We start from the raw sequence: 12,118 nt of genomic DNA, 5'->3' as shown, positions 1-12,118 counted from the left end.
GGAGGACAACGAGGACAACGAGGAGGAGGAGGAGGAGGAGGAGGAGGAGGAGGAGGAGGAGGAGGAGGAGGAGGAGGAGGAGGAAGAGGAGGAAGAGGAGGAAGAGGAGGAGGAGGAGGAGGAGGAGGAGGAGGAGGAGGAGGAGGAGGAGGAGGAAGAGGAGGAAGAGGAATCAACAGAGGAGGAATCAACAGAGGAAGAGGAAGAGATGGAGGCCATGCTGGAGGTAGAGGAAGAGGAAGAGGAAGAGGAAGACAAGAAGGTGCTCAAAGAGGACCGAATCTGACAAATGAGATCCGCGCAACACTGGTTGACCACGTTGTCAACCACGGCCTGACGCTGAGGGAGGCTGGACTGCGAGTACAGCCAAATCTAAGCCGATACACAGTGGCAAGTGTGATAAGAACATTTCGACTGGAAAATAGGTATTTGTACTGTATTCTATGCACTCAGCAATTCTGTTACCTTTTCCTGTGAAATTACTGTACTATTGTATGCTGTTTTTTTTTTTTCTACATAGGATTGAGGGTCAGGAACGACAAGGGGGAAGGCCTCCTATGTTCACAGAACAGCAAGAGAGGGAGATAGTAAACATGGTTTTGGCCAACAATGCTATAACACTCAATCAGCTCCAAGCTAACATTGTCAATAACCACGCCACTTTCAACGATATCCATCAGGTCTCAACATCAACACTGGCACGCATCCTAAAAAAAAACCATATTCAAATGAAGCAAATTTATCGAGTGCCTTTCGAGCGCAATTCTGAAAGGGTGAAACGACTGCGGCATGATTATGCAGAGGTATGTATTCACTTTAGCAGTGTGATCTTGCATACTGTCTCATAATCTTTTACTGTACTGTAATATGTATACTAGATCTACACTGAACTACACAATTTTGCCTGACACTGTTCTTCAGAGAGTTTTACGAATGGATGGAGAAGAGATCCAGCATGAGTTCATTTACGTAGATGAGGCTGGGTTCAACCTGACGAGAACACGAAGGAGGGGAAGAAACATCATTGGCCACAGGGCTATAGTCAATGTCCCAGGGCAACGTGGGGGTAATATAACACTCTGTGCAGCCATTACACAGAATGGGGTCCTCCACCGCCATGCCCATATGGGCCCTTACAACACAGCACTCATACTTACATTCTTGGACCAATTGCACAACATAACAGCAGCAAATCAAATCAATCATATGCAATACATTGTTGTCTGGGACAATGTGTCTTTCCACCGCTCTGCTCTGGTTCAGAACTGGTTTCAGCAACATCCACATTTCACCGTCCTATATCTTCCACCATACTCTCCATTCCTCAACCCTATAGAAGAGTTTTTCTCGGCATGGCGGTGGAAGGTATATGATCTCCGTCTCCAGGCTGAGGTACCCCTCATCCAAGCCATGGAGGAGGCCTGTGACCAGATGGAGGTAGTAGCAATGCAAGGATGGATTCGTCATTCAAGACGTTTCTTTCCAAGGTGTCTTGCTAATGACAACATTGCCTGCGATGTTGATGAAATTCTCTGGCCAGATCCAGCTAGGCGAAGAGACAATGTCTAGTTTTATTTATTTTTTTTACAGTAAACTTACAGTACAATACGTAAAGTGACATTTTGTTACAGTATTATGAATCTCCATGTCAACATTTTGGGCGTGTTGAGAAATAAATGAGTTTCTTCAGTCTGCAACATTGGTCTTGTGTAGTGTTTGGTGAATTTACATTATATTTGTACTTTGTTGATGGTAGCCTACTCTAATCATAGGGAAGTAGAAGTGCTAAAAGTGTTTTAGGTTTATCACAGCAGAGTGTAACTCGTGCAAACAGAGTATAGTAATGTGAAACGTGTGTGTTTCATATGGTAACAAAGTGTGGTTTTTAAACAGAAGTGTATAGTTTTTACAAGAGTGTTTAATTATGCAAAGGATCTGTAGTGTTTTGCTAATTGGGTGTGTGGTTGTGCTAATTGTGTGTAGTGTTTTGAAAACACGGGCCCTGTTTTGAAAATTGTGCTTAAGCAATCCAAAAAAACTGTAAGATGGTACTGGTGGTACTGAATAAAAGTGACATTTACATTATGAGAGTGTAGGCCTACTGGATATAGAGTTGATTCCGGCACCCTCCCTAAAAGCTCTTTGAAACATAACCTGTTTTGCACTACAGCAGCGACATTAATAAAACTGGAGTTAAAAAATATGAATTATGGATCCGTCTTCAAATCATTAGAAATACTAGCCTGCTTTTCACCCTGTGATTAGACATTTCTACAGCAATGAGAAGGAGACATAAATCAAACTGTAGTCTAACTATGAAAAAGAAGACGACAGATGTATTGTAAGAAAGCAACACTTTGAAATAAAAACCGTGACCTGTTACTAGCCTTGTCACTGGCTCAGAAATGGTTTGCATGCTCTGGATGCCTGAGTTATTCGAGCCCTGGGGGGGCTCTGCCGACTGAAAATGAGATCCCACCCCAGAGGCTCCCCTAGATATGGCAGGCCTGTACACAAGGGCAATTCCTCCACTGGCTCAGTTAGTCAATCAGGCTGAGAGACAGAGAGAGAGCGAGGGAGGGGGTGTGTGGGGGGCTGCCATTTTGGGCAGCAAGCCTTGGATGCTTTTCAGTGAATATAAAATATATAAGATATTATATATAGATAAGGAATAGAGAATAAAACCATGAAAATGCCAAGATACTACTGGAAGCCATATAATAACATTCTGATCTTATTCACACACACACACACACACACACACACACACACACACACACACACACACACACACACACACACACAGGGAAAAAACACACAAATGAGATTATTTTATATCTGTTATTTCTCCTAGACAGCAATGAGATTAAATGGAGAGCAAATGAAGTCTCCTGCTCCCTATATTTTGCTCCTGAAAAAAAAAAATAGATCTTAGTATTCTTGCATCTGTCTCCTCTAAGGTTTAAAATTCAGAATCAAAACTTAAAGTTCAACATGCTCTGAAACATTTATCACTACATAAAAGATAAGATAAAATGATTTTAAAAATAAAAATAAACTGATATTTTGAGCTGTGATTAGTAATGCAGCTCTATATGATTACTCTATGTCAATCATTTGTATTTTTATTTCTTCTGAAGACATTTTACTCCATTCAAATATTACAGGACTCCTGAGCTATGAAAGATAAGCCAATGAGAATACCCACATAAAATGTCCAACTTTTTAGCATTTTCTCTACTGATTTGGAGAGAAAGTATGTGAAATACTGTACAACAACAAAACATGTAGAGTACTACTAATTATTTGTAGATGAAAACATAATCAAACTAGCCAAAATATGAATTAACAAAAAACATAATGGCTGGGGGATGTATACAACATTTCTGTGGGTCTGCGAATGGGCAATAAAATTTAAATCTGGGTGCAGAAAAACTGGCCAAAATCATACAGGACTTGAAATTCCTAATTTATCCCTTAAAACCTTGCTCCCAATGTGAGCAGAATTGAGTTGGATTGTACTCACTTTCTCTCTGTAGCATTAGATTACAATCAGAGACATAATGAGGGTCTCTGAAATGCAATTATTTTAAATGGTATTGTAAAATTCTTTGTCCTGAGGGTTAATACTCCATGATATCGAATCATGGAAAGGAAAAGTAATGAACTGGCTCACAGACATGACTCTCCGCCCTCTGGTTTCTACCAACACACACAGAATTGCAGATGCATAATGAAAGCACATAAACATGATGACGATGCGTTCACCTAAGGCCATCATTAATAATTCATGATTCATACTCAAGCCTTTTATGAAAACGCCCTGGTACAATTTCAGTTTTTGTTTTTTTTGTCTCAGTAAATGTAACACTCCTCCAATTTGACCTTTTCACCTCTTCTAATGCAACATCAAGACGTTAAAATCTGGATGTTTGTTTATAAATGTGGCAAACATTCTGCATCTGCATCTTGACAATCTGCCATTCCTCAATTATCAGATAATCTAATTAAAAAACTGTGAGCACAGCAAGCTGAAAACTATAAGGGCTCGTTTTCATGGCTGAGGTTTGGGATTCTGCTGAGGCCACGATTTCTCCTTTATAGTCTAACCCCATTGTACCTTCAGCCTCAAAACCCTGCCAATCTTCCATGGGGAATCACACAAGAAGATCTCCGAAATGTCAGCCTGACAGAAGCACTTTTCACTGCCCTTCCCGCCACTGCTGCAGAGCCACTGGAGGACGGAAAAGGGTCACTAACTGTGTGTGCATGTGCGCAAAATGTGTGCGTATGCATGAACGCGGCTGTAAGCTTTAGATCGCAACACTAGGGTGGCAGATATGCATGAATGGCATCTAAATCATTGTGGTGTTATGTAAAAAAAAATGCTAAGAGTGTTTGTGAACACTCTTTTTTTCTGTTGAGCTCCAGAAGTGAGCCTCAAGGCGAACCCTTTTGACCTTTCCAAAATGTTACTGCCCATTTGGCACAGCAGTCGCAGCTAATAAAACTTTCATAATCATGAATTTTTGATTCCAATCCCACTCCAGGCCTTGGGCTAACCTGGACCGTGGTAGCCCGAGACCCTGAGAGGGATTGAGAGCTGTTGTGGCTTGAGGTTTCATCATTCTACCCTCTGTGTTTTTGACACGTTAACATTTGGAGCATTATAAGTGGGGCATGCATTTTATTTAATTTTTTTTAAATGAAAGTAATGTTTCTCTTCCTGCCTCTTCCCCCTAAATTTATTTTTTTAAATCACAATGAATTCTGGGAACTATAGCTGCAGCCCAGTAATTGCACTCATCTGTGTAGTTTTTCCACAGAAAAAAAGCATTCCTTGGTCTAAACATTGCATAGAAACTGTTGACCCCAGATCAATATTCTCATGGTCAACTTTACAGTGGTGAAATTAGAAAATTCAGAAATATTTCACAGAAAGTCATGGTGCTGGAGTAAAACACAGGATTTACATCTGCATTAGTCATCAGAGCAGAAGATTATGCAAGCTGCCCCCTGGTTCTTGTACAGCATTTCATAATGACCTCCCTACACACTAATGATGCTGACTTGCCATCGCCATTTATGGGGCCATAATCTTCTCTGTAACTAAGCACAGTGATTTTTTTTTTTTTGCGTTTCTCTGTGACCTTCTGATCGTGCATTTACATGATTGCATGCGCTCTTGTATGTGGGCACCTGTGTCTTTGCAACTATAAATAGGTATAGAGCAACTGCTCATATAGGACGACATACCTGTTCAGACAGGAGAAAGAGGATAACAGGCAGTGACAGATAGGGTACATTGGGAAAAGACACTTACGGTTGGCAGAGTTTGATGAGGTCCTGGTCCGTGGTCCCAGGCGGAAGGCCCCGGATGTACAGGTTGGTTTTACTGAGCTGCTCCGCCGCACTGTGGCTGCTGCTATTGGTGCTGGGGCTGGGCGGAGCCATGGGAGGAGGGGGCGGGGCATATGACTGCTGCAAGACAGAGAAAGGCAGTAGTTGTTATAAAAAATTGATATGATTTATATGAAATTACTGTAATATGCACTTTTAAACAACAAGGTCGCATGAATTAAGAAGAAGACAATGAAAATGTATCTCTAATGGACGTCTCTAGCCAATGTGTGCTTAAACACAAGCCGGTGAACTTTATGATCAGTGTTGCCAACTCTCACGCATTTGACACGAGACACAAGCAAGCAACCCAAGTATATTTCACGCCAAATAACAAGACAATGCAAATAAAAGGGTACAATCCAATTTGTCTTGAATTTCAAGGAGACTTATATATTCGTCATTTAATTTTAGACACTTGCCAGCTTTACTGTCTAATAAATATATATTTTCCCCAACTTACAAATATGTGCATATTATACAATTATTTTCATTACGATCGATCGATATTTTTACGTAAGGACTAGTCTCCATGCATCATCATCAGCATCTGATATTTCGATATCAATCCGCCTGGCGGATTTATGCTGCCTTCACGTGCTATCAAAATTAATCTAAATACAAATTTTCCTAGTTAAAAATTGGACATGAATGCCCTTTCAAATCGTATTTACCACTGTCCGGGGTTTTGATACCGTATAGCTTCCCGAGATGGACGGGCCACAAACTTTTAACACGGAGAGGGGAGAAAGATTGCTGCCGTGACTGGTATTCTTTATTCGTTTTTTTTCCACATCCACAACCGCTTCATTGCCTTGAGGCTAAAGTAGTTCATATTTACATGTATGAATAAGCTTTTAAAGCGTAGGGGATAGTGGGGTGATTTGTGCCAGGGGGGGAAGTAGTTCCACCCCTTGTTCTGGAAAACCATAGAATAATTTGGTCATGTGACCACATAATTTTGAAAAGCAATCAATTTTACTCATCCTCCAAAGAAGAGAGATACATGGCATGAGAGTTAAGCACATTTTAGTGCAAAAAAATGTTTTTTTCCCTTTCAAAGTAAATTTTCTATGATTAAGGTTTTTTGATTGTAGTGTCTGGACAATTATAGACAAGTTTGAAAACATTTCACACATGTTTTAGTGCTTTAGTATGCTACATAATGAGTCTATACAGTTAGCATGATGTTAGCTCTTAACTGCTGGATCATGCTAATTATTCAAACTTGTGGGTCTGGGGTGATTTGTGCCAAAGGGCATGGGGTAAGTTGTGCCAGATCAAGACCACCTAGAGACCTACATACTCACAGGGGATAATCTTGAGAAGTGAGGAGATGGGCATGCCTCATCAGTGTTTGACTTAGGCCTACCTGCTATTTGTTTAATTTAGCTAACACTGATTTCAGTTTTGAGTTTGCACTATGTTAATAAAGAGAAGTTTTATTCAGTTTTTAAGTGGCCTAAGTCACAATAGGATGTTTAGAAATTAGCCTAGTAACTTTATTCTTATGTTACATAATTGACAGACAGCGTTCTGTCAACAGGCATCTATTGCCAAAGCCTTTTTTGCCTGAAATGAATCACAAATATCATATATTGTGTTGCTATGGTGCTCTAAATGGTTGCTAGGGCGTAGCTTGATAGCTTCACAATGATCCTGAGAGACTGATTGGTCGTCTGAGTAAAATGAGCCCGCCCCCTTGTCTCTGTGACACTGTGATCCAGAGTTGTGTTCAATACAAAATCCCTATGCAATTGACCATAGTAGGAAAAACGCATGCTATGGTATTCCAGGGTGACAATATCTAAATAAACCTTAAATTAGTCATTTTGTATTGAATTTGTCTTGCTTTCATATAGCATACGGTTCATAACAGTAAAATGTTGTTTTACTTCAGAAAGCACTGGCACAATTTACCCCAACATATTTCCCCAAAAGGCACAACTTACCCCGCACCAGGGGCAAGTTGTGCCATGAGACCACTTTTTTGCCAAAAGCTATATTTCTGAAACTATTTATTTCAGATCCAAAGTTATTATTCTCAGGGATGCACAACATCCTGAAATACATGTACATCCTTAAGTTGAAGGCATTACTGTCATGGCCTCACTTTAAAGTCACTTTGAGTAAAAACTGGCACAACTCACCCCACTCTCCCCTACTGTATGTAGTTATTAAACAGCGAAAATAGCATATTTGACCGAAATTCGAGTCAGAAAACTGCTCGTGATCTCGACTTCAGAAGTATGTGAACTTACGTAGTAAATGTCCGATAGCACGTGAAAGCAGCATATTTTGTATTGAACCGTTACGGAAGTCTGACCTCGTGCTCACAGCTGATTGGTCCAAAGAACGCGCAGTGCACCTGCAGTTTCGACGATTCCAGTCTCTGGACCGGATGTACAGTTGGAATATGCAAGGTACAGCATATGAGCACAACTTACTGAACTGATTGTACTTCTATCCCTCACAGGTTATTTTAATCCGAGTCCATTTTTAATATGGCATCTAAAGCTTTTGAACCGCACACACCGAGCGTTATATATTTTCTGACAGACACGTTAGTCAGATATAGAACCGTCACTGTGACAGTTAGATTGTGTCATGAGAGCTATTATTTGTGTGTGTGCGTGCGCTTACCTAGTGATGTCTATGTAATGTACTGTGTGTGCGTCTGGCCCGCGCTTTCTCTGTTTGTGATAATCATTGGCTGTCAGTTGTGCTGTACACTGGCAAGTCTCCCCTGCCATTAATCTATTACCTGCACTTCCCCACAGCCTGCAATTTCCTCTAGACAGACAGACAGACAGACAGGCCTATCGCGGCTAGAATAGATTCTGCATTCATATAGTTCACACACACACCCTGTGCCTCAAGCTACAGTTATGAATGAACCCCATTGAATTCTCAGGAATACAACACACAGACAGGGAACAGAAGACGACGTAAAAGTGGCATCAAAACATATTGTGCGCATGTGCATATAGGGAAATATGAAGCTCGTGTTCACTCTGAAAAAGTAGGGGATTTTATATGAATATGAGAAGGTGAGGTATCAGCAGTGTTGTAACTACTAACTCAACTTTTAGTTATTGAGAGTAAGTTAGTAAGTTTTAGTAAGTTAGTTATTGTTTAGTTTATTTGCATGGATATAAAATATATTTAATATAAAAACAAGAAAGTATCCATATACTGTGCAGGGAGAGGCAGAAAACCCCAAAGGGCTTATTTAAAGCATCCACCTAAACAACAAAGAAAAAATGAAATTAAAGAAAAAGCCAAATTACAATAACAAATAGGCTACATAAATACATATGACTGTATCAAGTTAATTACAAAATATATCAAAAACCCCAAAATAATGTAGCCTACAACAGAAACAAGCCCTGTGGGGAAAATATTTGAGAAAACAAAATGAGCAATAAAATGATCCTTTATACATCATTTATAACATATTAAAAAAATATATATATACATATATATTTAAACCATTCCATAATTGAATACCCCTAAATCTTATCGAGGATTGACCTCTACAAGTAAGACATTTAGGAATCTGAAAATTGACGAGTTAAGTGACAGTGAACCTGTGAATTTACTTTAAAATTCATCTTAAATTGCTTTGGAATGTTACCTTCTCTTGAATATATCTTATAAATGAAAACACATATTTGAGAAATATTAATATCAATAGTAAGAACCAGAAGTTTATGAAATGAAGCAAATTAAGTACAGTATATGGATTTGATCGAGTTGCAATCCTAACAAAGGATAAAATTGTTTTGAAGAGTAGTAGGAAAAGTGCTCACCCAAACTATATTACAATATTGAAAGGTATGGCTAGTAGGTCACATGATAATGACAACACGGCAAATGTAGTACGTCCGGATTACATTCATACTACAGTATATAGAACATATTCACTGATTCGTATGTTGCTGCTCATTACTTTCTTTTTCGACTCAGTCATATATAAGTGTTGTATTCTAGTGTTTATTGTATTTCATTTTTAATTTGCTGTAACTTATTTATTTTTAAAATATACAGTATTTTATAGCATAACTTTTAAACCTAATGTTCCCCAACACTGATGCACTCATAACTCTGCTTTACAAGCTGTGTCTTAGTGTGCCAGAGCCCTACATGAAATCTGGATATAATAAATACACCCAATTCCCAGAAACTATACACACACCATATGCGTGTCTGACATGGCTTCAGGCAGTCATGCACACACGCATGATCTGACTGCACAAAAAGCTTCCTGTGTGAGTGGAAGCTTATCAGACCCACCCGGCCCGGTTCTCCTCGACAGATCAGGGGCCTGGCCTCCGCAACACGACGCCGGGATGGAGACAGACCGAGCGCAAGAGAGCAAAAGCTCGGCTGATCAAAGTGCGCGCCACAGACACCTCTTTCAGCCAATTTGTGCAGCTGTCAGGGGCACGGCGATAGCGCGCCAGGGTGTGTAGTGTGTCAGGAGTCATGATGGGGGAAGCCTTTGAAACGTCAAAGGCGTTCACTTCGCCATCAGACGGGCCGGGATTAGAGGGAAAGGGAGAGATGATGTTGCTTCTACAATGGACTCCAGCAGGAATCACACACATACTCTAGGCGTCTCTATAGCCACACACACTAACAAATCCCATTCAGTCGTACATGCAGCTTTAGCGGAGGCACTTAACTTAACCGAGGAGACCCTGGGAGACAAATTGCCTGATGATAGATGTGCTATTATGCTACACATATGTTGTCTGAAACGCATTAGCACATTTAAAGGTTTCCATTTGTGATAAGTTGTCAGTTAACAGTAGTTTGTCTTGAGATTTTGCTTTGGTAAGAAGTGTTTGTACAGTATACATTGTCGTGGCATAGTAATATAAATGATATATATATATATATGTATATATACAGAATATAATACAAATTTATAGTTTATATATAATCTATATATTTTACACACAAAAAAAACATATTCAGCCTTTTGATTATAGGGTCATTCCCTGTCAACTCAAGAGGTTATAGGCTCAGATATTTAATTTTATCCTTATTTTTTCTTAAGAAAGACAGGGGGGGGGGGCAGGCATTTGGAGATTTTGAGCCAAATGGGGATAAAAATGACTTCAGAAAGAATAACTTTCCCCTCAATATAACTTTAATTAATTTTAACCCCCATATTCAATCCAATAGATATGGGGATTCCAATGCGGCTCCATGTCTAAATTGTCATAACTTGCTTCAGAAAGAAATATGAACCTGGGAATTTTCAGATTTTTTTCAGAAACAAAATTTGGTTGATTTGACATGAAATTATATAATTATATAAATATATTATTTATTATTTTATACTGCTTATGCAGTCTGCATGAGTCTTAGTTCAGCTTGTGTCATTTGTGTAATTTCCCTCACATCATTTCTAGTCATCTCTATTCTGTAGCGTTCAATCAAAGTGGCAAAAAGGCTAAAGCCTTCCAGAGAAGAGGAAACCAGTTATTGTCTGCTAATTAAACAATTCCTGGCTTTCTTCTCCTTGTATTTTGCTCTCTCTTGTCCCTGTCTTCTACCACTCTAATGACAGTAATCTGTCCATTCAGCCCTCCTCTTCTTCCGCAGCCTGGCTTCTGTAAACGTCTCCTCCTCTCCCCCGCCCCACTCCTCTACTACGGATAAATCCCTCCCTCCCTCCCTCCCGCTTCCCCATCTTCCCTCCGTATCCCAGGGTTGGCCGGTGTGTAGCGGGGCTCTGCTCTTTATTAAAGGGTGAGTGATGTGCACACACATTATCTCCTCGCTGCACGCCCAGATAGCCTTCATTTCCCTAAAGAGTACTCCAGTCACCAAACAATTAGTACTTCCTGGAGAGCCCTCGAAAATGGGTTTCGAATGGCCGCTTCTCCTCTCATCCAACCCTTCTCCCTCCTCCTGTCTGTCCGCCTGCCTTTCCCTCTCTCTCTCTCTCTCTCTCTCTCTCTCTCTCTCTCTCTCTCTCTCTCTCTCTCTCTCTCTCTCTCTTTACCTCTCATTATTTCTCCTCCGCTGTTCTTCGCAGAGAGAGATTGACCTCTATCAGGTCAGCTTTCTTGCGCTGCCTGCTGAGTATGTGGAGTTAACCCCTGCCTCTGCCAACTGTGATTATGCTTAGGCTGTGAAAACGTATATGTGTGTGTGCAGTTCGTATGCATGCATTTAAATTATTCAGTGTATCCACACATTGATGCATCACTGCATGTGATATCAATCAATGACTTAAAATCCATGATAAAATAAAACGTTTCTTAAAATCCTTTTCAAAAAGTCTGCATTAGAATTCAAGTTTTTAGATATGTACTTGTCATATTCATCTTAGTTTCATATGGTTTGACAGAAAAACAAAAAGTCCTTCTATTTTTATGAAAATGTAATGACTCATCACAGAGTAAAACATAATAAGATATTTTAATTTCCTTTCACCTTGAATACATGTGCATGTACACATCTTAATCTTTTTTTTTTAAATACAGTTTTTGTTATATATACAGTATATATATACAGTGCTATGCATAAGTTTAGACACCCATGCTAAAGTTGACTAAAAAGAGGAATAAAAAATCATCTTTTGGAAATTGAACATAATGCCTTAATTAAAAAAATTAGGAAAAATCCAACCTTTAAGGACACCAATTTTCTTTGTGAATGAATAATGTATCGTAAATAAATAAATGTTCTTCCTTAAAAT

General features: G+C 39.6%; 1 protein-coding gene across 5 annotated transcripts in view; it reads right to left on the bottom strand.

The window, feature by feature from the left end:
* Window positions 1–12,118, bottom strand: part of rbms3 (RNA binding motif, single stranded interacting protein) — a 151,713-nt gene that overhangs the window by 110,432 nt on the left and 29,163 nt on the right. For 3 of the 5 annotated variants that reach the window (XM_081389112.1, XM_081389114.1, XM_081389116.1), the window contains exon 2: window positions 5,324–5,481. In XM_081389112.1, coding sequence (XP_081245238.1) covers window positions 5,324–5,481 — 158 coding nt within the window. The remainder of the gene's footprint in view (window positions 1–5,323; window positions 5,482–12,118) is intronic. The other 2 variants (XM_081389113.1, XM_081389115.1) reach the window with 1 other exon arrangement.

The sequence above is a fragment of the Scardinius erythrophthalmus genome, assembly GCF_964197995.2.
Source record: "Scardinius erythrophthalmus genome assembly, chromosome: 16".
NCBI lineage: Eukaryota > Metazoa > Chordata > Actinopteri > Cypriniformes > Leuciscidae > Scardinius > Scardinius erythrophthalmus.
This window is presented reverse-complemented; position numbering and strand designations above follow the sequence as displayed.